General features: G+C 42.0%; 1 protein-coding gene across 1 annotated transcript in view; it reads right to left on the reverse strand.

Annotated features, from left to right (window-relative positions):
• LAPTM4B (lysosomal protein transmembrane 4 beta) overlaps positions 1-27,061 on the reverse strand; it is an 81,653-nt gene that overhangs the window by 37,732 nt on the left and 16,860 nt on the right. The window contains exon 2 of the mRNA XM_039255489.1: positions 12,357-12,468. Within this exon, the coding sequence (XP_039111420.1) occupies positions 12,357-12,468 (112 nt within the window). The remainder of the gene's footprint in view (positions 1-12,356; positions 12,469-27,061) is intronic.

The raw sequence follows: 27,061 nt of genomic DNA on the forward strand, positions 1-27,061 counted from the left end.
TGCTTCGGATTCTGTCTCTCTCTCTCTCTGCCCCTCCCCCACTCATGCTCTGTGTCTCTCTCAAAAATAAATAAACATTAAAAAAATTATTTTAAATAAATATTCTATTTCTAATTCCACTTTCCCTTATATTTCTTGCATTTCTTTCCTTTCCATAACTTGGAGCTAGCTAGATAACTACTTCATTCATGTTCCCATCTTATTTCCTTAGTCCTAAGTCATTGCCATGTCTCAAGTTTCTGTCACCTTGGCCACATTCCTGGCACCGCAGTTTATGAAAACACACAGTCTGTGGAGTATATTCTCACCATTAAGTCTAGAGGAGAACTGTTTTCAGAGGGATTCACAGCAACAGTATGAGCTACTGAAAGCAAAACACAAAGCCCTAACCACCCAGGTTCAAGTCCCTACTATGGGGTCCCACGTTCTGGGGTTGCAAGCTTGGGCAGGAAGAAGCAATATGGCACTAGTTTTATTCCATTAAAACAGAAGGAAGGTTCTAACACACTTTTTGTCTGTGTGTAGCAATTGTTTGCAACTTTTTATTGATGTACATTCAGACAGAAGGGTTTTTTGGCAACTTGCTATTTTACAGCTTTATTCTTAAACTCAAAATTTATTTCCTAGGCACTCAATAGGCGTGTGATATGGGATAAACACTGCGAGGACACCATCAGGACAGAACCTCTGTTCTGATGCTGAGCACCTACTGGGAAGGGAGGGAAGAACCCAAGAGGAGTTCGCTGATGAAGAGCAAAGGGAGGTCAGAGGGGCAGGATTCCTTTTAGACAAGAGGAATAAAGAATTTACTAGAAGAGATGGTTATTTGGGCTGGGCTGTTTTCTCCCTCATAATTTTTTTTTTTTTAACTGAGATATAATTCACAGGGCACTGGGATGGCTCAGTTGGTTAAGTGTCTGACTCTTGATTTTCGGCTCAGGCCATGATCTCACAATTCGTGAGTTCGAGCCCCGCCTTGGGCTCTGTGCTGAGAGTGTGGAGTCTGCTTTGGATTCCCTCTTCAGATTCGCCTCTCTCTGCCCTTCCCATGCACTCATGAGCTCTCCGTCACTCTCAAAATAAATGAATAAACTTTAAAATAATAATAACAAAATGAGCCATAAAAAGTTAGGAAGGATTAGTTAATTTGGTAACTTACTTAAACTGTCAGGTCCACAGAATCTAAGATAAGGAAATTAGACCTTGCCAACTATATGCTTATATTGAGATGCATACTGATATAATTAAGTCTCTATAAAAAAACAGAAAAAGCAATAAACAGCATTTACATTTTTTATGTGATTATGCTCACTGGAGAACTAAGATTCATAACTAGCCCATGAGGAGAAGGAAATAAATTTAATTAAAAACATAAATGATCTATAGATTTAATGCAATCCCTATCAAAATACCAGCAGCATTTTTTACAGACCTAGAACAAATAATCTTAATGTTTGTATGAAACCACAAAAGATCCCAAATGGCCAAGGCAATCTTGAAAAAGAACCAGACGCATCAAAATTCTGGACTCTAAGCTGTATTACAAAGCTGTAGTAAGCAAAACAGTATGGTACAGACACAAAAAAACACAGATCAATAGAACAGAATAGAAAACCCAGAAACAGACCCACAATTATATGGTCAATTAATCTTTGACAAAGCAGGAAAGAATATTCAATGGGAAGACGACAGTCTCTTTAACAAATGGTGTTCAAGGAACTAAATGCAAGACCTGAAACCATAAAATGACTTGAAGAGGCTGTAATTTCTCTGACATCAGCTATAGCAGCATTTTTCTAGATAGGTCTCCTGAGGCAAGGGAAATAAAAACAAAAATAGGGGTGCCTGGGTGGCTCAGTCGGTTGGGCGTCCAACCTCCGCTCAGGTCATGATCTCAGAGTATGTGGGTTTGAGCCCCGCGTCGGGCTCTGTGTTGACAGCTCAGAGCCTGGAGCCTGCTTCAGATTCAGTGTGTGTCTCTCTCTCTGACCCACCCTGCTCATGCGGTCTCTATGTCTCTCAGAAATAAATAAAACATTTTAAAAACTTAAAAATAAAAATAAGCAAAAATAAACTGGGACTACATCAAAATAAGAAGCTTCTGCACAGTGAAGGAAACAACAACAAAACTAAAAGGCAGCCTACGGAATGGGAGGAGATATTTGCAAATGGCATATCCAATAAAGGATTACTACCCAAAACATATGAGGAACTTATAAAACTCAACACCCAGGGGCTCAGTTGCTTACGCATCCGACTCTTGGTTTCGGCTCAGGTCATGATCTCACTGTTTGTGGGTTCAAGCCCCACATCAGGTTCCGCATCGGGCTCTGCGCTGAAAACTATAAAGCCTGCTTGGGATTCTCTATTTCCCGCGCTCTCTCTGCCCTACCCCTGTCCACTCTCTCTCTCAAAAAAAAAAAAAAAAAAAACCCACAAAAAAAAACCCCAACACCCATAAAATTAATAATCCAATTAAAAAATGGGCAGAAGACATGAAAAGATATTTCTCCAGGGATACCTAGGTGTCTCAGTCAGTTGGGCGTCCGACTTCAGCTCAGGTCATGATCTCACAGTTCGTGGGTTTGAGCCCCGCAGCAGGCTCTGTGCGGACAGCTAGCTCAGAGCCTGGAGTCTGCTTCAGATTCTGTATCTCCTTGTCTCTCTGACCCTCCCCTGCTCACACTGTCTCCTTGTCTTTCTCTCTCAGAAATAAATAAAACATTTTTAAAAATTAAAAAAAAAAGAAAAAGAAAATATTTCTCCAAAGAAGACATGCAAATGGCCAACAGACACCTGAAAAGATGTTCTATATCACTCAACAAGGAAATGCAAATCAAAACTACAGTAAGGTATCACTTCACACCTGTCAGAATGGCTAAAATCAACAACACAAGAAACAAGTGTTGGTGAGGATGTGGTGAAAACGGAACCCTAGTATACTGTTGGTCGGAATGCAAACTGGTGCAGCCAGTCTGAAAAACAGTATGAAGTTTCCTCAAAAAATTAAAAATGGAACTACCCCACGATCCAGTATACTACTGGGTATTTAACCCAAATGTACAAAAACTAATTCAAAGGGATACATGCACCCTTATGTTTAATGGAGCTTTATTTTCAACACCCAAATTATGGAAGCAGCCCCACTGTCCGTCAATAGATGAATGGATAATGAAGATGTGGGGGATATATATAGATTTATATACATACATACACACACACACACACACACACACACACACACACACACACACACACATAAAATTTGGCCATGATAAAGAATGAGATCTTGCCCTTTGCAACAATATGAAGTCAGAAAGCATAATGCTAAGTGAAATAAGTCAGCCGGAGAAAGACAAATAGCATACAATTTCACTCATATGTGGAAGCTAAGAAACAAAACAAGCAAAGGAGATAAAAAAGAGAGAGAGACAAACCAAGAAACAGGCTCTTAACTCTACAGAATAGGCTGACGGATACCAGAGGGGAGGTAGGTGGAGAGACTGGCGAAATAGGTGACAGGGATTAAGGAATGCACTTGGGATGAGCACAGGGTGACATATGTGCTGAATCACTACATTGTGCCCCTGAAATTAACAGAACACTGTATGTTAACTATACTGGAATTAAAATTTTTTAATAAAAAAATATATGATCTATATGGAAAATCTTTGGGACATATTACTGATGGATGCTGAAGATCATCTGTATTAACTGGAAAGTTGTAAGCCGTAATTAGGCATTTTAAAAAACACTGCACATCCCTGTAAATTCAAAAATCATTGACTTGTACATTTAAAATGGGTAAGTTTATGGTATATAAATTATACCTTAATAAAGCCATTTTTTAAAAAGCTGTAACTAGACAAAACACAACACCTAAGGCATCACTTCTCCCTAAGCTAACCAGTAAGTTTAACATTTGTAATTAACAAATACACAAGGGGATTGCCTGAGAACTGGACAAACTGATGCAAAAGTGCAGAAGAGAAAATAAGTAAGCAAGAATAGTCAGAAGATTTCTGAAAAGGAAGGACCAGGTCAGGGTCACCATATACAAAAGCATGTTTGCAGGGGACACGGGAAATTGGCATTGAGCGTTGATTCCCACCTAATGTGTATGCCTATTCTACAGAGGCTAAAAAGCTAATTATCTGAATTTTCCAGACTCTTGCAGCTGGGTGCCTAAGCAGAAAGGTCTCCCCAGATAAATGCAGGCACATAATGACAACTCTCCTCCAACCAAACATCCTGGGCCCTGCCCATGGCCCATTTAGTCTAGTTTTGGCAAGAATCCTACTGAGTCAGCTTCCTAAAAACCCCTCTCCTTGGTATCTGATCACCCTGATATCTGATCAAATTCCTTATCCCCCAGCCTCTGTAACTTGCCATGCTGGTCTGCTTTCACCAAGAATCCTGTTGAGGTGTCCAGCGAGAAATCTCCCTGACTGATGATTCCTCTCAGTAATTTTCCATCCACTGACCTCCCCACCTGCTCCTTGGTGACAATGCTTCTCCTGTCCTTGTTGCAGACTTAGTTGAGCCTGACCTCTTGCCCTACTGCAAAACCCCTCTTGGGTAAAGTCTTCCTTACCGTCGTTAACGGGTGTCTGAACACCTTTCTCACCAACACAGTAAAACTGAAAAAGCAAGTCTCAGAAGAAGGCATACTGCATGAATCTACTCTATAAAGCTCAGCATGAAAATTAAATAGAGGGGCGCCTGGGTGGCTCAGTCGGCTGAGGATCTGACTTCGGCTCAGGTCATGATCTCATGGATCGTGGGTTCAAGCCCCACATTGGGTTCTGTGCTAATTCCTAGCTCAGAGCCTGGAGCCTGCTTCAGATTCTATCTCCCTCTCTCTCTCTCTCTCCCTCTCTCTCTCTCTCTCTCTCTCTCTCTGACACTCTCCTGCTCATGCTGTGTCTCTCTCAGAAATAAATAAAACATTTAAAAAACATTTTTTTAATAAAAAAGAAAAGTAAATAACAGATCAATTAGTGACACAAATCACAAATCTACATGGACATCTATAAAGAAACACAAAGGAATGATCAATCATTCAGCAGAATGGCTAGTTCTGAGATCAGAGGAAAGAATATGCCATCAGGGTGGGACACACAGGGCTCTTTCGAAAGTAAGGTAAAATTTAATGTCTGAAATCGAGTGGTAGCTGAGTACATGAGTATCTGTACCACTGTTTGGTATTTTGTAAATACTGTTTTAGGCCTATTCACTATTTAATAAGAGATAAATCTATAAAGAATGAAAAACTCCGAATTATTATTAATATGGTGTATTTTTAATTTTTTAAACATTTATTCATTTTTAATAGAGACAGAGCACGAGTAGGGGAGGGCAGAGAGAGAGAGGGAGACACAGAATCTGAAGCAGGCTGCAGGCTCTGAGCTGTCAGCACAGAGCCCGATGCGGGGCTCAAACCCACAAACTGTGAGACCATGAGCTGGGCTGCAGTAGGATGCTCAACCAACTGAGCCACCCAGGTGCCCCATAACTCCGAATTATTATTAATGAAAAAAGGAAGATGGGGCACCTGGGTGGCTCAGTCAGTCTGACTCTTGGTTTCAGGTTATGATCTCATGATTCGTAGGTTCAAGCCCCCATTGGGCTCTGTGCTAACAGTACGGAGCCTGCTTGGAATTCTCTCTCTCCCTTTTCTCTGTCCTTCCCTCTCTCAAAATAAATAAACTTAAATAAAAAAAGAAAAAAACAAGATGGATGTTCACGGTACATAAAAGTTTTCTGAAAGGTTTGAATTTTTTCAAAATAAAGATTTAGAGAAAAAAACCAAGCTCCTCAACAATAAATCCATGCTACATGTTAAGTCACATCCTGATTTCATTAAAATGCAAACAGCAGCAACAAAATGCATCATCAGAGAAGCTACAGGTAAGAAAACACACAAGGAAGAACACTGGATGCCTGAGCGAATTTGGTTCCTGCTCAACTTCCAGCCACCTTGGGACCTGAAACTAATCGAGAGAATCTATAAGATTTAATATATAATTTATCCAATTTTAAAAAGACGTTCGGTGAAGTTCCTTATTCTTGTAGGCAAAGGGGAGAAACACACGCCCAGCAAGGTAGTTTGGTGAAGAGGGACGTCCAGGTAAGCAGGTGAATGATTCTATCAGAGGTCTTCCATTTGCCTTTCTCCATCCAGTCAGCTCTCTCCCCAAGAAGACAGACCTGCATGGCCTATCAACAGCCTCCCTTACCCTCTGGCTTTCGTGGAGTTCCGCCAATGAGGAGCCCAGACAGGAGCCCAGAGAAAAGGTGAGGTCGCCTTGGGTTGGCCGTGGCCCTAGACTGAGGTCACTGCTCCTAATGAAGAGGTTAGCCATGTAGGAGTCTCTCATTCCTAGCGCCAGTAACCACAGCCTCCTATCTACCACTCCTTCAGGTCTAGGGATAATAATAGCTGGCCTTGATTATTACCATGTCCCTTCATTATCCCTAGCGGTCTTCTTACATCTACATCATTATAAAAGGTCTTCTTGAAAATATTCACTGAAGCATCCTTTAAAAAAAAATATGCAAGGGATGGACTCAGTTGGTTAAGCATCCAATTCCTGATATTGGCTCAGGTTGTGATCTTAGTTCGTGGGATCAAACCCCGTGTCAGAGCTCTGTGCTGAGAGTACAGAGTCTGCTTGGGATTCTCTCTCTGTCTCAAAAATAAATAATAAACATTAAAAAAATAAGCAAGATCTAGTCAAGGCGTAGAATATACAACCCTTTGAGCCATGTGACGTAACAGATAAAATACATAGATAGGAGGCTGGGAAGATGGATGGATGAAAATAAAGGGCCAGGATGGTTCCTAAGGGTCAGCTTCCCCTGCTGTTGCACACGCAGGTCCACTTCCTCAAGACTGCTGGGATCTTTATGCACAAGCGGACAAGCTGTGCAGACTGACGGCCAAGCCTCTATGGGGGTATGTGAGCAGACAGCAGGTAGGCAGCCTGGGGCCCTTTCCAAGTGACAGGGCAAGGAGAGCTCTACACTGTGGTGCCAAGGGCCATATGGAAAGCCCTCGTTGATCATTCTTTTTTTTTTCTATTGCTTAGATTTTTTTTTTATCAAAACTTTCAAACACACAGAAAAGTACAGTAAATCTCCATCATTCCTTTTGGTTGTATTGTTTCATCTCTGATCAGTCCACTTCCATCATTCTACCACTGATGATGGAATCTGGACTGTTTCCAATTTTTGGCTATAATAAATAAAGCCACTATGACCATTTTTATCACTGGCTTATCATGGACACAAGCATTCTTTCCTGCAAGGTACAGATCTAGGAGTGGAACTGCAGGGTCAGAGTAGATGTATGTTCAGCTTTAGTTTTAGTTCTCCCAAAGTGGTTGTGTGATTTATACTCCCAGCGACATCCTGGGAGTGTAATCTCACATCCTTTTTTTTTTTTTTTTTTTTTTTAAATAAATGTTTTATTTCTGAGAGAGAGAGAGAGAGACAGCGTGAGCAGGGGAGGGCCAGAGAGAGAGGCAGACAAGACACAGAATCTGAAGACATGCTCCAGGCTCTGAGCTAGCTGCCAGCACAGAGCCCGATGTGGGGCTCAAACCCACAAACTGCAAGACCATGACCTGAGCTGAAGTCAGACGCTTAACCGACTGAGCCACCCAGGCGACCCTGTAGTCCCACATCCTGGTCGACAGGTGGTAGTGTCAGTTCTGTTAATGTTGGCCATGTTGGAGGGGCCCAGGGATTCACTGCTGTGCTTGTAATTGGCATTTCCTTCACAACTGATAAAGCAGAGAATATTTTCATATGCTCATTGGTCATGTGGATATCTTCTTTTGTGAAGTATCAGTTTTCCCCTGGTTGATTACACTCAGAATCATTTATTGAAAAGCTCATCCCTTCGCCAATAAGTGCAGTGGTGGTCTTTATCCTAAATCAGGTAGCCATGTATGGTAAGCATCAATTCTTGATTAGTTTTATGACCATTTTCTTCCTTAGGCCAAGTGTGTCCACTTGGTAAATAAAACTAAGTTTGACCAGAAAGACAAATCTGCTGCAAAATTAATCAGAAATTAATTTGAATGATCTGCTGTCAGAAATTAATTTGAATGATCTGCTGTCTGGCACTTTGCTAGCACTGACACTTCCTGTTATAGTCCTTTGCCAATCCATTAAAATTTCACAAATAAAATGCCACAAAGCCTACTTCTACTCAAAATAAGTTATGATATATGATATAGTATGCCACACATAGATGCTTTTCAATCACTATCCTTCAGTCCTCTAAGTCAATAGATTGTAATCATTCTGAAATCATTTTAGACTTACAGGAAAGTTACAAGAACAGTAGAGAGTTCAGGGCACCTGGGTGGCTCAGTCAGTTAAGCATCTTAATTTGGCTCAGGTCATGATCTCACGGTCTGTGGGTTCGAGGCCCACATTGGGCTCTGTGCTGACAGCTCAGAGCCTGGAGCCCAAAGCTTTGGATTTTGTGTCTCCCTCTTTCTCTGCCCCTCACCTGCTCATGCTCTGTCAATGTGTCTCTCTCAAAAATAAATAAACTTTAAGAAAAAAAATTTGTAAATAGTAGTGGAGAGTTCAACTATACCCTTCATCCTGCTTCCCCTAATAGCAACCATTTATCATCAAAAACAGAGTAATGATCAAAACCAGGAAATTGACACTTCTATAATACTATAATTAAACTAGAAAACTTACGTGAATTTCACTTGTTTCTCCCATTACTGTCCTTTTTCTGTTTAAGAATCCAATACTACATTTAGCCATGTCTCCTTTGTTTCCTCCAATCTGACAGTTCTTTATTCATTCTTATTATAGTCAATTGAGGGGATGGGGGTGTCACATAAGAAATATGTACTTATAAATTATAAATATGTAGTATCACTAATATTTTTGACTTATATAGGGGAGCCTGGGTGGCTCAGTCGGTTAAGCATCATGACTTAATCATGACTCAGGTCATGATTTCAAGCCCCACGTCGGGCTCTGTGCTGACAGCTCAGAGCCTGGAGCCTATTTCAGATTCTGTATCTCCCTCTCTCTCTGACCCTCCCCTGCTCACGCTGTATCTCTCTCTTTCTCTCTCAGAAATAAATAAAACATTAAAAAAACTTTTTTTTAAAATACTTTTTTTTTTTTTGAAGAATAAATATTGTTTTTTTTCTTATATATTTTTTAATTTATTTCCAGGAGAGAGAGAGAGAGACAGCGTGAGCAGGGGAGGGTCAGAGAGAGAGGGAGACACAGACTCTGAAACAGGCTCCAGGCTCTGAGCTGGCAGTCAGCACAGAGCCCGACGCGGGGCTCGAACCCACGAACCGCGAGATCATGACCTAAGCGAAAGTCGGACGCTTAACCGACTAAGCCACCCAGGCGCCCCTAAAATACTTTTGACTTATATAAAATATATATAAAAATACAAATGTTAAAGGGCCAGATTTTAAGAGAAATGCTCATATTTTCTTTCTTTATCCCAGTGGACTCTCCCGTGTGCCTCATTTTGATTTAAATAATACATCTTCCATCAGATCATTTTAGGAAAATATCTTATGGAAAACTGAAACAGTATTCCTGCTTTGTCTTTCTGGATAAAATCTTCAGATGGCCACCACCATTCCAAAAAAGTATCAACTTAAAATTGCTACAATCCATAATTTTGTAGCACAATTTAAAGCAATTTTACCCATTTCAAGGACTATTTAATTCTATCCATATGTGAGTTAAGTATACAACGCGTTGTCAAACACAGTGAACTTTTACTTACAAACTTGTTTTAAAAAGGGGATCAAAGCATGTGAAAAGGAAATGCAAGAGGAAAGAAGTTAAAAATAAGATTCACTCAAGTGAATATCCACTCTTCTGTACCTTTTTTATAACCATGAGATTTAAATGACTGACAGTCCTAAACGTAATTACAAACTCTTCATTCATTTCTTTCAAATATATGAAATGTGAGAAAGACCTCAAATGCACTGGAATTTCTATTCGGGACATTAGAGAACAATGACTATTTTAAAGTGTTAAGTACCAGCAAGCTTTTGAAGACAACTAAATTAAGCCTATTTAGTCAGAGACTCATTACCCAGCTTATTTTCGAGCAATTAGTAACATGTAGTGTTACTGCTTGGTTCAGAAAGAACTATTGCCATATCATTTAAAACTTCTTTTTTTAGCCTCAATTACCTTAGAAAAGGAAATCCTGCTACTGGAAATGGTAAAAGATAATTTGTTTTTAAATGTCAATCAAACATTATATTTATAGCTTATGTAGTCTTTTAGCTCAGCGGAAGGAAGGCAGAAATATTAATTTAATATTAATGGAACTCATTATCCTTTCTGGAAGAATCCATAAGACTAAGAAGGTTACTCAAAATACAGAGAAGGGGCAATGTTACCGCAGAAGTCAGGTCTCAGTCAGAGAAGGTCCTGAACCCCAGGAGAAGAATATAATGTCCTAATGTCTACTGTTGGGGCTCCTATGGGACTCAGTCCAAGACCCCTTTCCTTTCTCTTTACTAATGTTCTCAAATTTACATCAGCCCAGACATCTGAGTTCTGGGTTATAGAACTTCTTCTAATCTCTCCACTTTAAGACAGCTTGTATCTCAACTGTAACATACCTAAATAAGAATGGCTAGTAGAGCAGCGAAATATACTGAGCACTTATTATGGGCCAGACCCCATTCTAAGCAGTGTTCATGCACTAACTGATTTAATCACTGCAATGATCCCATGAGGCAACTACGATCACCACTCTTTCAGGAGAGGGAATGGAAGACACACAAAGGTAAGTAACTAGCGCATGTTAGCATATTTAATACACAGCACGGTCAAGATTCAAAATTAGGTCCTCTGCTTCATAACGTCCACTCTTAACAACCCCCATGAATCACTTAGAGCAAACTCAAGTCCTCTGCCCCAGGTGAGTCACTTAAAGCAAAGTCGAGTCCCCTTGCCCAGGGAGTGTTCTTATCTCTTGACCCCGGACTCTGTCGCCCCAGTGACGATCAGCTCTTTTACTCCAGCTGGAAAGCAGGGATCATCTTTGATTTCTCACTTTCTTTCTTCATCCATACCAGCAAGTTCTCTCAATCCTACCTCCAAACCCACCCTCTTCCCCATTTTCAGTGCAGTCTGGATCACAGGGAAACCCCACCAAACCAGTCTCCTAATTGCATCTTCCATTCAGTGACAAAAAGGATCTCTGTAAAACACACATCAGTACGTAACTACTGAATTACTAAAAAAAAACAAACAAACAAACAAAACCCACTGAAAAGCATTTTTATCACTCTGAGAACGGAATCCACAGGCCTCAATGTCTTCCTAACGTACCCAGGCTGCCCCTAAAACTGCATCTTGAGTCACTCTCTCCCCACCTTACTCATTTTGCCCCAGCACTTTATTTTTTTTTAATTTTTTTTTTTAATGTTTTATTTATTTCTAGGAGAGAGAGAGAGAGACAGCATGAGCAGGGGAGGGTCAGAGAGAGAGGGAGTCACAGACTGAAACAGGCTCCAGGCTCTGAGCTGGCAGTCAGCACAGAGCCCGACGCGGGGCTCGAACCCACGAACCGCGAGATCATGACCTAAGCGAAAGTCAGACGCTTAACCGACTAAGCCACCCAGGCGCCCCAAGCAGCACTTTTTTTTTAAATGCACTTAAAGTTCTCCAAAGCCAATGAGAATTAAATTTGCATGATCTTTTGTTTGGGATTATGCACAGCGCTGCCCCTTTCAGTCAGTGTGGACACGGCATGACTATAATTATAATGTTCAGGTGCCCATGATCTTAGAGCTGGGGTGCCTAGCCTCCTTCAGGCCTATCCTATCCCACATCCCTGTGTAAGTTTCTACTTACTGGAGAAAGGCCCAAGTCCACTAAATAATGAGCAACATAGTTTCTGGAACAGAAATTGATCACCTTCTAGAAGAAAGGGAAATACAGAAAATAACTGAAGACACAATGAGATATGCATGACCCTTCTGACCTTGTTTCCTGCCATTTACTCTCCATCCTCTCAAAAAGGCCAAAAGGCCCAGGGTAAAAAGACCATGACAAAGCATTAGTTTAAAAAAAATGGGAAAGTTAATGTAAAGTAGGAAAACAAAAACAAAAGAGATCTTATTTAGACTCTTACACTTAGAACAGAGGCAGAGCACATGCACATAAATATTTATTGATCTGATTTATAAAGATGGAAAGAAAGTGAAGTATCAGTTCAAATGGCCCATGAATCAATATTTGTAATTTAACAGGAATAACTGACAGCAGGATTCCCTGCCCTTGAAAGTACCAAAATATCTACAACTGCTATCTGATATACTTACTGGCATCATCCATGAACTCAAAGTCACCTCCCAGCTCAGAACTTGAGAAGTGATACTGGTCTGGGTCCGCCAGGGCGCTCAGCAGAATCAGCAGTACCACAGCATTGATGATCTGCAAGAAGAAAGAAAAAAGATTAAGTGCCTCAAGGATATGGTCCTTATAATAGGAACTTAAAGTGACTGTATGGAGTTTAACTTCAACAGAGGCTCATAGCCCCTGACTGCGGGAGCAGGCAAAGGTTCCCAAGCCAGAAGCACCGCTAGCCTGTAGCCAAGAGATCATGGCTTGGGCACAGTGGAGAGCCAAATTTCACCCCCTGCCCGCCTGGGGACTGGCATCCTGCAACAGTGAGCAACCCATACACACACACACAGCAGCCCTGATGCTAGTGGTTGGAAAAACACAAACTCTCCAGTGAGCCAAGTGAACTCTGATAAGCAACCACGAATCTTTCGAGTGATCAAACATTTTCACAGGGTCAGACTATCTGAACTTTGAGACCATGCACGGAACGGAGTCAGAGAATGAATGCAAAGCCACAGCGGCAGAGGCGGGATCGTTCCTCCTGTTGTAACCCAGGTGAGCTCCTCACCTCCTCACCCCAGGCCCTCATCTCTGCCTTCTGGATTCGATTCTGTAGAATGCACATTCCTCAGGTACTCCAAACTTAGCTTGTCTAAACGGAAATCACCTTCCGTCGACATCTCCCATTTCTGCTCCTCTTTTTATATTCTCTATCTTAAAAAAGTGTCACCATTAATAATTAAAAGTGGAGGGGTGCCTGGGTGGTTAGGCGTCCAACTTCAGCTCATGTCATGATCTCACGGTTTGAGGGTTCGAGCCCGCGTCGGGCTCTGTGCTGACAGCTGGCTCAGAGTCTGGAGCCTGCTTCTGATTCTGTGTCTCCCTCTCTCTCTGACCCTCCCCCTGCTCACTCTGCCTCTCTCTCTTGGAAATAAATAAAATATTTTTTAAAAAATAATTAAAAGTGGAAAACATTCAGGCATTATGCTAAGTGCTTTAGGTGGCGGCTCTCAAGCCGCCAATAGCCCTAGTAAAACAGGTGCTAAATTATCCCCATGTTATAGGTGAGAAAACTGAGGCCTGGGAGTTAACATTACTAAAGATCAGGCAGCTAACAACCTGCAGAAATGAGATCTGAATCCAGGAAATTTAATTCCAAAACTGAGTCTCTTAGTCTCCTGTTTATACCGATTATCTTTGAGCTTCCATCTCCCTTACCCCCACATCCAAACCAACTGGGAAATTCTAGCTATTCTACTTGTACATTTGTACTTCCTTTATTCTTCCCAGCTGTCCTTGCTGCATGTGACACACGTGTACCAACTGTGGTGGGAGGGAGGGGGGGCAAGAGGGTGTGTGCTAAGAGCTTCAGTGAACCTTGAGAGGAGACTGGGTTATCTCCTTTTTGTGTGTTTTACTCCTTTTTAAAAAAAATGTTTTTTATGTTTTATTTATTTCTAAAAGAGAGAGAGAGAGAGAGAGAGCGCGTGAGCAGAGGAGGGTCAGAGAGAGAGGAAGGAACAGGCTCCAGGCTCTGAGCTAGCTGTCAGCACAGAGCCCGACACGGGGCTCAAACCCACAAACTGTGAAATCGTGACCTGAGCCAAAGTCAGATGCTTAACTGACTGAGCCACGCAGGCGCCCCTTGTGAGTTTTACTCTTGCCCAAATGGGGAGGAAAAAAAATGAATAAACATGAAGATTACCTAAAGGAAATTCGTTTACTAACAAGAGTAAATAAAACATATCCTGCTGTAAAAATTGTATTTGGAATACCTATTTACAGAAGGTACAAAGGGAGGGTCAGGTTGTTTGCTCGACAAAACACCCACTCCAAAATTCGTTTTTCAATGGCAATCCCAGGTGGCTGTTTTAGGATTACTGTAGGATTTGGAATAATTCTTTTTCTTCCTCTTTTTTCCAAACTGTCTCATATGGTCTGATTGTTTTTTGACAAGCATATGGTCAAAAAACAAAAATGTAAGGTATAAAAGGGTATATAGTGAAAACTCATTCTCAGTCCTATTGCTATACAATCTCCCTCCCCACAGTGGTTATTAGAACCACTTATTTGTCTTCAAAGATCGAAGAAACTTCTTAGCACATTTTAAGGAAAGTGTGTTTAGCCAAACTCTATTTGAAGAAAGCTTCTCAGAACACATCTCAAGCTTAAAGGCAGGAGTTAAGCCCACAACTGGCATGTGATGTTTGGCAAGGATGGTCTTTGACAAACTGTCGAGTTTTCTCGGCATTTCGTTCCCTCTGTACGAACGCTTGTGTTTGGAAAAGGCAGCCCAAAGATTACGGACTGAAATAAGATCAGACAGACAACCTACGAGCATGGTTTGAAAAAGTAAAACATACGAAGACAGCATAGTCACTGTTGCCATACCAGGTCCGTTTTAAGGTTGAAAAGGGAACACTGGGATTCACGGGGAAAGCTTTAGCCTAATGCTGGGGTCGGGAGGGTAAGGGCAGGTGATGGCGGAGTGGGAGGCAGCGCCGTGTCTGGTTCGGGTGATGTTGGCTGCGTTTAGGGATTCCGTAGGGCTTGTGCTAGGAGAGTTTGGATTTTATTCTAAGTGTAACAAACAACAAGAAGCCCGTGAGGAATATTAAGAAAGGGAAGAACGTGATCTGATTGGGGTTCAAATGAGTAAACCACGTAAAACATCTAGAAGGGCACCTGGCACACAGCGGCCGCTCAAGGCGGTCCGCTTGCCTCTTCGCACCTCGACAGGACCCACATAAAAGCTCCCGGCCGGCATGGAACGTTGCCGGGCTGCCCGGGCCGGGCTATGCCGCTGCTTTCCTTCCGTATAGTTCCAATGCATCTGTCAGCACCTTCTGGCTTGTTTTTTCTGATTTCAGATTTTATTACAAAACTTTTTGTAATCGAAACTGTGTAGCACTGGCATAAAACAGACACACGGACCAACAGAAGAGACGTGAGAGCCCAGAAAGAACGCACGCATATATGGTTCACCGGAGTTCGCCACAGGAGCCATGAGTACTCGGCGGACAAAGCAGCGGTCAGCTCGTAATCGGCTTGTCATTATCCCCATGCCTGGTTTACTTACCACAACACATTTACTAACCGCAGCAACAGACAGGCACCGCGCAACGTGCTTAGCGAGAATTCTCCAGGACTCAGAACCTGAGGCTAAATAAGTCACGTGTCCAAATAACACAAAGCATACAGCAGTAAGCAGGCCAAGGGCTCAGAGAAAGACTAACGGAAGTTCAGAGAAAGGTCTTACTGAAGCTTGAGGCTGAGACAGGGGGCACAGGGAGGTGGGGTAGAGATGGGGACGCTTGGACAGGGGCTGGAAAGATGGGAAGATGTGGGAGCCTGAGCGGCATGGAAAAGAACGCATTCGAGTCTGAGCAGGGCCTGGGAGAGGGGCCTGCACTGAAGATAACAGGTAGTTAGAGGTGACTAAACACAGCACGCGAAGGTAAGCGTAAGGGAACGAGAACAGAAATGCAGGCTGGGGCCAGATGGTGAAGGGTCCTCAGGAGCAGGCCAGGAACCTGGGGCCTCACGCTAACAACTAATGAATAGCTAATGAGCTGGGACGAGCCAGGATTAGAGCCACATCGTTAGGGAGATGGAGCCGGAAGAGCCAGGGAGGCTAAGCGGGAGGCAGGCGCGGATCTGGAGGGCACGGGCACGGTCTGCTGAGGGGTAACCAGGGTTTTCTCCACTTCCCTCTAATCTCAACACCACGCTCAGACTGTGGTCTTACACGTTACTTTCAGCGGTTACGGGACCTCACCTTGGGTCCTAGTGTGGAAGAGCCACGCTTGGAGCCCCGAGGCCTTTCCACGGAGGCACGGGAAGTGACTGGATGCAAAGATAAAGGGACGCAAACAAGATCAGAGATTTCAAGGCTGGGCGACGGGATGTATCTTGTTATCAGAAGTAAGAGGGGAGGTCGCAGAGGGACTAAGATGAGGGATGAGGCTGACTGTAGACACACTGTGCTGGAAAGAATTTCCAGGATGTCCGAAGAATCAAGTTGCTAGCTTGTCCACCTGCCCCTCTTTTTACTGCACCTTTGGCGTTCAGGTTCAGACCTGCCCTCAGTTTTGTTCTGACCGCCTGGTGCCTGGTCTTACTGGTGTCCCTGCTCTCTCCTGCTCAGTCTCTGCACACGTCACATCGTTCCCGACAGCTGAGTTCCAGCCACGGGCCCTGAGTCCCATTCCTGGCTCTGCCCTGTGGCTCCACAAGTCATCGCCTCCCTCCTCTGTACCGTCAGCCCTGTGGCTCTTCTCTCTGCGCACACCAGACACAGACCATAGTCCTGGGGCCGAATGCCCTGGCAGCTGTCCCTAGGACAGTGCAGGGAGAGGGGACATAGATAAAACAAAAACGTGATGGGAAGGTCATTATACATCACAGATGACTAGTCACCGTTGTGTTCCTTTCATCACAGACTGAAATTTTCATAACAAAAATGTATGCTGACACATATTTACTGTGTCCTAAAACCTCAACTGAAGATGGGAACGTGGCATGCCCTGGATGATCTATATAGGGAACATAGTACGGTGACAGCATGATCCGCGGGGTCGAGGTCTGCGCAAAGGGGCCGGGGGAGGACCAGCCACTGTAGCTACTACACAGAGTCAGAAGGAAAAGGCCAAATTAAGTCAAAGCCCTAAGAAGGGCCTCCTCAAAGAGAGAAAATGGAAGTCACCCAATCATCAGCTCTGACCAAGAATGAAATGTCACCAGAAATGAAAACCAAGATGATAGAACTTTCCAGGAGCAGATTACGTAAGGACCACAGCTGATCTAAATGTACAAGAAAGAGTAGGCATAACTACAATCTTGTTCAGCTCATGCTCACTTCCGTTTGGACTTTCTTTGGCTGTTTTGCTAGGTCGTATACAAACTGTCCCCATTCTATTTACGAAGTGTTCCTGGGGTGTCACATATTTCTTCCTTGTTCTTGACAATGAATTACTTCCATATGTAAATAAATTCAACTTACGTCCAATTACTTAAGTGGTCAGGCCCTTGTACATTCTCCAGGGATCCTAAGTGCTCTCTACCCTTAAATCATTTTTCAGAACCTAGGTGAACAGTGATATCTGCAGTTTGAACCACTGAAAATGTTAAATGGAATTATCAGCTCAGTTTTTAAAAGCATCAATAAAAGCACCGTAATAACACCCCAACCCACTGAGATAATAATAATTAAACAACAGTCAAAAATTTGAACAGAAAGTGGTGTCCAAAAATGACTATCTATAATGAAAACTTGAAACCTAAGTAGGAGAATGGCTTAATAATATATTACTACCAAATTAACAGAATCCTAAGCACTAAAAATTATATTTTGAAAAATGTTAATAAGAAACATTCATAGTATGTTAAATGACAACTACAGTATTAAAATGTTACATGATTCCAATTCTGCTATTTATATGATATGTTCACATGTATAAATCACAGACTAAAAACACTAAACCGTACAATGTTACTTATATATAAACCAGGTGGTAGGTTTGCAGATGACTTGTACCTTTAATTATCATTCTACCTTTTTTTTTGTATTTTCCAGAGTATCAAACATGAGCATAAAGTGCTTTCGAGTTAGAGACAATTATTTAAAACTATTTTTAATATAAAATATGTCACAAAATATTATTATCGAAATGGATTCTCTAAAATCAAGTGATAGAAGATGACCAAGGCAAGTAAATCTGGCTAGGCATTCAAGTCAAAGCTTGGAAATAGGTATTTCGGGAGAGAAATGTCATAGTAAAATAATAATAAATAAGGAATCTGCCACTTCCAATTAATGGTGAACTAGGAAATACAAACCAACGGCCAACTGAGGGCAACCAGGAAATCCGGACAAAATACCCACGTCTGTGAGAAGGCGTGACAGCTAATGAGGCAATGAAGAAGTATTGGCCCAAGATCCAGGAAAAGGGAGAAATACCCCAGGGGCATCTGCTGATTCTGGAAAAGACAAAGGAAAACTAAGAGCCTGAGCAGCACCCTTGATAGCCTTGCTGGGCCAGGGAGTCAAGGGGCTGCTGGGTGGGGTTGGGGGCAGATTCCCCAGGGCTTTGCCCTAAGACCCTGCAGGGTCACCAGTGGAAGAAGGTGCACTGGAAGAAGACAAGCCTTTATAGTGACACAGCCCCCAGCTTTGCAGCACCTGAGTCTTGAAACTGGATTAAGGCAATCCCCAATTGCCTATAAAAGAAGCTATTAAAATCCTGGTGGAGGAAGGGATCATCCTATGCCTTGAATTATTTTTTTAATTTTTCAAATGCAATGTCCAGAATACAGTGAAAAGGAAAAGACAAGACTCTCAGAATAAAAACCAGAAAAATCCAATAAAATATCCACTTGTTTTGTTTTTTAAAAAAAGAAAGAAAGAAAAGAAACAGACAACAGAAACCTAGGTACTCACGCTATTGAAGTTAATGAGCATGCCCTTTAAAGAGAACTATGCTGGGGTGCCTGGGTGGCTCAGTCAGTTAAGTGTCTGACTCCTGACTTAGGCTCAGGTCATGATCTTATACTTCATGAGTTCAAGCCCTACATCGGGCTCTGCAAAGTCAGTGCAGAGCCTGTTTGGGAGTCCCTCTCTGTCTCTTCTCTTTCTGCCCCTCTCCAGCTTGTACTCACTTTCTTTCTTTCTTTATTTTTTTTTTTTTTTAATGTTTTATTTATTTCTGAGAGGGAGAGACAGCATGAGCAGGGGAGGGTCAGAGAGGAAGACACAGGATCCGAAACAGGGTCCAGGCTCTGAGCTGGCTTTCAGCACAGAGCCCGACGCGGGGCTTGAACCCACTAACCGTGAGATCATGACCCGAGCCAAAGTCGAACGCTTAACCGACTGAGCCACCCAGGCACCCCTCACTTTCTTTCTCAAAATAAACAAACTTAAAAAAAATTAAAAAAATAAAAGTGACTTTTTAAAAAATAATAAATAAAGTGAACTATGCTTATGAAAATCAAGGAGATAAAGAAAAACACAAGGAGAATTTTGGCAGGGAGCTGGTATAAAAAAAAAGAGAGAGAGAGAGAGAGACAACAGAATTGAGAAGAATAGAGAGGCTCTAGAATGAAAAACTACACTAGCCAAATCAAGAACACAGTGGATGAGTTTAATCCATTAGACAAAGTGCAAGAAAATTAATGAGGTGCTAAGACAGAAGAAAATGTTCAGACAGTTGGCCTTAATAAAGAAACAAAAGAAGCCAGAAGACAGTGGAGTTCCAGTTTCAAAATGCTGGGGAGGAAATGCCTACCTACAATTTTATGTCAAGAAAAAAAATCCTTCAAGGATAAAAATGAAACAAAGATACTTTGGGACAAAACTGATAGAATTTGTCATGAGCAGCTCAGCAGTACAGAAGCACTTTAGGGTATTCTTTGGGACAAAAAAAAAATGATGCCAGATAAAAGGGTGAAGATGTACAAAGAAAGAAGAACAGAAATGATAATTACATTGTTAACTATGAATACTGATAACATAATAACAATGACTGCAAAATACAAAAAGATTCAAAATAGGCAACAGCATATTAAGTCAAGAGTGGATCATTGGAAATGAACTGATCTTAAATCCTTGCATTGCCCAGGAAGAGGATGAAAGTACCAATTAATGTGATATTTTATTTAAAAAGTCAAGGATGCAGGGGCACCTGGGTAGCTCTATCAGTTAAGTGTCCAACTTTCGCTCAGGTCATGATCTCATGGTTTGAGCCCTGCATCGGGCTCTGTGCTGACAGCTAAGAGCCTGGAGCCTGCTTGGGATTCTGTGTGTGTGTGTGTGTGCGCGCCCCTCCCCTGCTCATGCTGTGTCTCTCGCAAAAATAAATAAACATTAAAAAAGCAAATTAAAAAGTCAAGAGTATGTTGTAATTGCTAGAGTAACCTGTAAGAGAAGAGTCAGACTTGAGTGGTAGAGAGATACATAGCTGCTTCTTCAGTAATAAGCAAGTTGTTTATATTTTGTGCATTTTCTGTATGTGTACAATATTCACAGTAAAAATGGTTAAAAATAAAAATAAATATGTTATAATAAGATACGTAGTTTTCAGATAGTTAGCTATTTTTTTTTTTACCTTTTTTTTAAAAAAGTAATCTCTATGCCCAATGTGGGGCTCAAACTCACAACCCCAAGATCAAGCATCACATGCTCTACTAACCAAGGCAGCCTGGCATCCTTAGATGGCTAATTTTTACACTCCAATATTTGGGACAAAAATTAAGCTAATAATGGCAGCTGTGCCTTTCACAAGGGTGCAACATCAATGGGCAAATCAAAATGAAATGAAAGATTCAATTTTTTATTTGAAATATCTTTAAATAGAATTTTAGAACTCTGATCCAAACATGCTTCCTTATTCAGTTCAAATAAGCCCCTGTCTAGCTAGTCCTGTTCTGATATTGAAATAAGTTTCTGACATTTGCTATTTCAATTCAAACAACTGTGGTAAATACATTCTGGGGGGAAAGCTGGATTTACTATAAAATCCTATTTGCCTAAGAAATTTTGTAAATCAGTTCACCTACTATGTTCCCAACACTCTGCTTGAAACTGGGTTACACGACGATGACTAACACATGGTCCTGTCCCCAAAGATTAGTAGTTCAGTGGGGCAAACACATCACCAGCCCAGTAAAATGCAGAATGCTAAAACATTCATTAATTCATTCAGTTGTTCAGAAGTTCAGAAATTACGTATTGGGGGGCGCCTGGGTGGCTCAGTCGGTTAAGCATCCAACTTCAGCTCAGGTCATGATCTCACGGTTCATGGTTTCAAACCCTGAATTGGGCTCTGTGCTGACAGCTCAGAGCCTGGAGCCTGTCTTTGGATTCTGTATCTCCCTCTCTCTCTGACCCTCCCCTGCTCACGCTGTCTCTCTCTCTCTTTCTCAAAAAAAAACAAAAATTAAAATTAAAAAAAAAAGAAAACATTTAAAAAAATTAAAAATAAAAAAAAGGAAATTACCTATTGGGTAATAAATACATGCCAAGCACTATGCTAAGCATCACATCCATATCACAGCAAACACTGCAAGTAGCTTACGGTCTAGTGGGGAGGACGGTCAAACTGGATGTTTGGTTCAAAGTGAGAAAGAATTCTGCCACACTAGTGGTTCAGGGAGAAGCTGAAAGACTCTGCAGGGAGATGACATTATTAACACCAGAAAGTAACAGACTTCTAGAAATCCTGAGAGACAAAAGATTACAGCACAAATAATTTTAAGGGTATCAGACTAAATGACTAAGAATTAAGTATTAATAGACAATCCCAGGAAACAGAAAAATGAGCCACTCTTCTCAGTCCTTTGTGTTGAATTATAATTATAGGCTAAGGTTTTAAATTCCCGAGGCTATAAACCAAGGGACTACCTCCAGGTTACACACAGGGAGGGAAAAAGTTTTAGCAGTAACATGAAAGTTATACCTTTCATGAGTGCCCCGGTTCAACAAGCCAAGTTTTTGCAACATAGAAATGTTTTTCCCCAAATTCAGTGAGGCCCTCCTGACTCATGCTACAGCCCACAGTGCCATCACATTAACCTGTCTCCCCCAAGAGACCACCACCGCCACACGCCCCACTGCATGTCACTGGAGCCATCTTCCCTCCCCTATGAAGTGTGACTATATTATTCATTGTACAAACGAGCATGCCCAGACTGCAGAGGAAACCCTGCACAAGGTCATGGAGTCCTCAGCTGAGACCCAATCATTGACCCTTTGATTACAAACGCCATACATGCTCATTTTGGGGTACCTGGGTGACTCAGTTGGTTGAGCATCTGACTCTTGGTTTCAGCTCAGATCATCCCACAGTTCATGAAACTGAGCCCCATATCAGGATCTGCACTGACAGCGTGGAGCCTGCTTGAAATGGATTCTCTCTCTCAATCTGCCCCTTCCCATGCTCTTTCTCTCTCTCTCTCCTCTCCCCTCCTCTCTCTCAAGTAAATAAACAAACATTGGAGGGTGGGGGGAGGCGCCTGGGTGGCTCAATCAGTTGAGCGACCAACTTCGGCTCAGGTCAGATCTCACAGCTTGTGAGTTCAAGCCCCGCGTCGGGCTCTGTGCTGACAGCTCAGAGCCTGGAGCCTGCTTCAGATTCTGTGTCTCCCTCTCTCTCTGCCCCTCCCATGCTCACACTCTGTCTCTCTCTCTCAAAATAAATAAAACATTAAGAAAAAAAATTTTTTTTAAGAATCTTTTTTTTTTTTTAAAATGCAGCATGCTCTTTCTAGTAACACAGGTCCTTCTCAAGAAGCCCACACCCAGTTCACAGGTCCAGTCACCTCAGCTAACCAATCCCCTAGCACATGCTCAGAATTCTTTTCAAGGGAGTGTTCCAGAGGGCCACCCACTCTCACTGTGACTGGAGCAAGCAAAATGACACCGATCTGCCACCCCAGCAGAAGCATTCCCGTTTCTCTGAATGGACTTGGTTGGGTTCTGATTTTCAGCCTCATATGCTCTCACAAATACAGGGCCCACGGGATCAATGAGAAAGCTGTATGGACAGTGGCAAAGGATGATCCCCTCAAGGAGGCCAGCTAGAGCAATGCCTTTCAAAGAGCATCTGGAAGACTTGAGACTGAGGGGTGTGGATGGGGAGAACAAGTATGTTCCCTTTTATGTCTTAAAGAACAACACTCTGGATACTCTGAACATGAAAAGACGGGCCCAGCCTGCAGCCTAGTTTAAATGGGCTGTGCAGATCTAAACTCTGTGCATAAAAGTATCACATGCTACAGGGTTAGAAGCCTGGCATCTGGAAAGGACAAGAGAAAAAATAAAGTGCAAAACGGCTAAATTAATTTTTTTACACAGCAAGCATGGTCTTTTTGTGTTCTGATATACTGCCTTATTCCTCGGGCCTATTAGTCTCTATCAGTAACCATTCCTATTCCAACAACCCGGATTACCATAAAATATGCTTTGAAAGACCATTTTAAGTGATTATACTACTTACTCAATTTAGTTTTAATATATATAAGAATGCTTTGTTCCTACAGCTATTCATCAGGCAGAAGTGAAACTCGTGAAACAGAGGGTCTTTACTAATGAAAGAGTCAATAATAGACTTACCCACTAGAATACAAATTGTGTATCCAGTTCAGGAACGGTGTTGTTACATTTTCCTTTAGCGTTAAAACTTTCTAACAAAATAGCAATACATTCAAAACATCTCCAAACAAAACCAAGAATCAGGAACTGAAGACAGGGAAACCTGGGTGGCTCAGTGGGTTGGGTGTCCAACTTCAGCTCCTGTCATGATCTCACAGTTTGTGAGTTAAAGCCCCGCATCGGGCTCTGTGCTGACAGCTCGGAGCCTGGAGCCTGCTTCATCCGTGTCGCCCCCTCTGCCACCTTGCCCACTCACGCTCTGTCTCTCTCTCTCTCTCAAAAGTAAATAAACATTTTTTTAAAATGCTGGACTGTTTATATATGGAAAGGAGAAAGCATTATTATAGTGTATGTCATAAATATTATGATGAATCTAGGACATTCATCATAACAGAACATTCTTGAAGGTGATGTCAGTATCTGATATTGTTACTTATAGTTAAAAAAAAAAACAGTACCGAATTATTTTGAAAGTAGATAGCCTCTGAAGACCATAGTCCTTAGCTATTCTCAAAGTGAACAAATGAAAAGATTATCTAGCAAATTATTACCTGTTACTAATATAAATACATAAATATCTTTAAGATTCTATTCTTGTTTATATACTTTAGAATAAGTACCAAGATTATCTGAGGAATTCCCATTTAACTTCTAAACTGCTGGTAAGGGGGGAAAAAAAAACAGGCAAAGAAATACGCTCAGGTAAAAATCACAAAAGAATCAAAGAAAGCCCCTATTGTGAATGATGAACTTCGTTTTTAAAACATTTTCGGAGAAGCTCTACAGCATTTCTCTATTACTAAGTTTGTTCCTTCTAACTATATTCTGACTGGCACTTGTTTTGTTCAATACCTTCTGAAGGAATAAAAACTAACGGGCCACGTTTCAACTACACAGGCAAGATTCTAACAAAATGAACCCAACATCACAAACATGAGTTCCTACAGCGCCGCTGCCAGAAGTGTGGTCTGCACACCAGCAAGCAGTTCAGAGTCCCACACAGGTTATTTCGAGTTTCTACGCAAGACCTACTCCAGACCCAGTGAAACAAAAATAAATGTCAACACGACTGACATCTGGCCTCTCCACAGCAAGGCAGGTGAAAGAGAGTTTCAAGGCGTTAAGAGGCGATGACTGTCACCCTAGGACTGAAGTATTTTTGAAGAATGAGAACCAAATGAAGATATTTCCCCAAAAAGAGCTGTAAGAGTGTGCCACCAGCAGATTGTCACGAAGGGAAATTTTTAAATGCATACTCAGAGAGAAGAGAACCCACACAACGGATCTGAGGTGTGAAAGCAAATGGTCATGTACCTTCCATAGTTTGGGTAGGAAATATCTATTTTTAAAACAAAAACTACAGTGCCTGCAGAAAAAAAAGGAGAAAAACAGACAAAGAGAGACATAAATATATGGGGGATTCTAAACAAACACTGTTACTGAGCAATATCTTAGGAGCTTAAAAAAAAAAAAAAAGACACTAATGAGGTGGGTGCCTGGGTGGCTCAGTCACCAAATGAGCCAACTCTTGATTTCAGCTCAGGTCATGATCTCACTGCTTGTGGGTTTGAGCCCCACGTGGACTGTGTGCAGACAGGGGGGTTCTCTGTCTCCCTCTCTCCCTGCCCGCCCCAGCCTCCCTTCCTCTCTCTCTCTCAAAAATAAACATTTAAAAGAAAAAAAGGACACTAAATTTTTTAAAAAATGACGAGTTCAAGGACTTGTTCAAAAGAAAGGCAACGGTATTATTAACTCCAGACTCTGATGACTAATACATGTTTACATTTCCTGAGTAAATAACCAGAATAACAGAAATAGGGGATAACTCCCAGAATAGCAGACACCGAAGAAAATGGGGAAGCAACAACAGAGTCCCCGTGAAAGGTGGCAGCGAAGGAGAGGGAAACGGAACAGCGACCGGAATAAACCGGATATGCCAACACTGCTACTGGCAGGAACCTAAGCTCTGCAGGTAAAGGCAAGCCAGTCAGGGTCAGGGTCAGGGTCAGGGTCAGGCTCTCTCTCAGCCGTGGCTGCTCCCAGCCCCAAACCCTCCTCTGTGCCTCACCGCGGCACCCCATGATCTCACAGTTACATGCCAATATTCCTTTGTATGATCGTTAATTAATTTATATTAATTCGGAGTAATATTTACTGCTTCAACTAGACCACAGATTCGATGCTGGCAGGGACTGGGTCTATGTTGAATCACCACTGTATTCCCAGTACCCGGCACACTTCCTAACACGCAGTTCTCAAAAACAAAAAACAAAAAACAAAACAAAAAAAAATCTGTTAAAGGACAGGAGATGAGGAAAGGAGGGAGAGAGGAGAGATACTGAGTAAGCATCAATGTACCTTCTAGGTTTCAGTTTTCTACTACTTTCTTTTGAGATGTTAAGTCCTTAACCCAGAAGCACAGTGAACAGTTTTCTGATCCTTAAGTGAGCGGCATTTATGCCTCATATAGATGACCAGATGCATTTTCATGCTGAAAATGCTATGTGTGTGCCTTTCATTTTATCTTTTAAAAAATTCTTAGGCAGCCTATAAAAACTCCATTAATGCAGGATACCTTGGGGAAAATGCATTCACATCGTATACCACTTATTTTTTATCCATCGTCATAACTATTCTTATGACCTGTTTAAAGTGTTTTGTGACACTTTTCAATAATTATTTACAATTACTCATGTTCAGAATTACTAACTCCAATCTGGTGAGAGAAAATGAAGGACTGAGAATCACCCAGTACTGCTCTGGAGACCAGAAATTAGAGCCCAGGTTGTGTGCTGGACAAATGGATCTTAAAAATCGGGCCACCTTTCGGGGGCACCAGACTAGTAGATGTCCCCCGAATGTTCTCTTCTTTCACAGTCATGGACTTATCTGGATACATAAATGCCCAGTGACAGAGAATATCTCCCAGCCTCCCTTGCACGTGGCTCACAGGTCTTACTCTGGGCCACTGGTATATAAGTGAAAGCGATGTGTGCAATTTCCAGGTCACATCCTTAAAAAACAAAGTTGCTTGTCTTCAATTTGTCCTTTTTCCCTTCGGCAGACCACACACAGGGTGCTGGTGAGCTGTATCCAGCGGACAAGGCTGAAGGAAGCAGCCCCCTCAGAATCAGAGAAAGAGCCCACACGCTTGGGGTGGCATGACCGCCCCCCAGACTAGGTCTCTGGGTGACCCTATGGAACAAGTCTGCTAACCCACCTGGGGCTGTTTCACGAGAGGCAAATTAACTGTTATCTTGCGTTAAGTCCTGCATTTTTGCACCTCTCTGTTTAAGACTTTATCTACACCATAATAAACACAGAGGTTAAAGCTTATCTTAACACAAAAGAGAAAAGAACAGATATCAGAGAATCCAATGCTACCTTAAAAAAGAAGAACAGAAAAAGACCCCTAGACCAGCAGCACTAGATCGAGGTTGGGGTAATTAAAACAGACCTCAACAGAGGACTCTCAAGGAGCAAACTCCCCTCTTTAAGGGTACTTGGAAGACTGCAGACCCAGCCTTGGGACTT

Source organism: Hyaena hyaena, unplaced genomic scaffold (genome assembly GCF_003009895.1).
Source record: "Hyaena hyaena isolate Hyena2069 unplaced genomic scaffold, ASM300989v1 scaffold_533, whole genome shotgun sequence".
NCBI classification, from domain to species: Eukaryota; Metazoa; Chordata; class Mammalia; order Carnivora; family Hyaenidae; genus Hyaena; species Hyaena hyaena.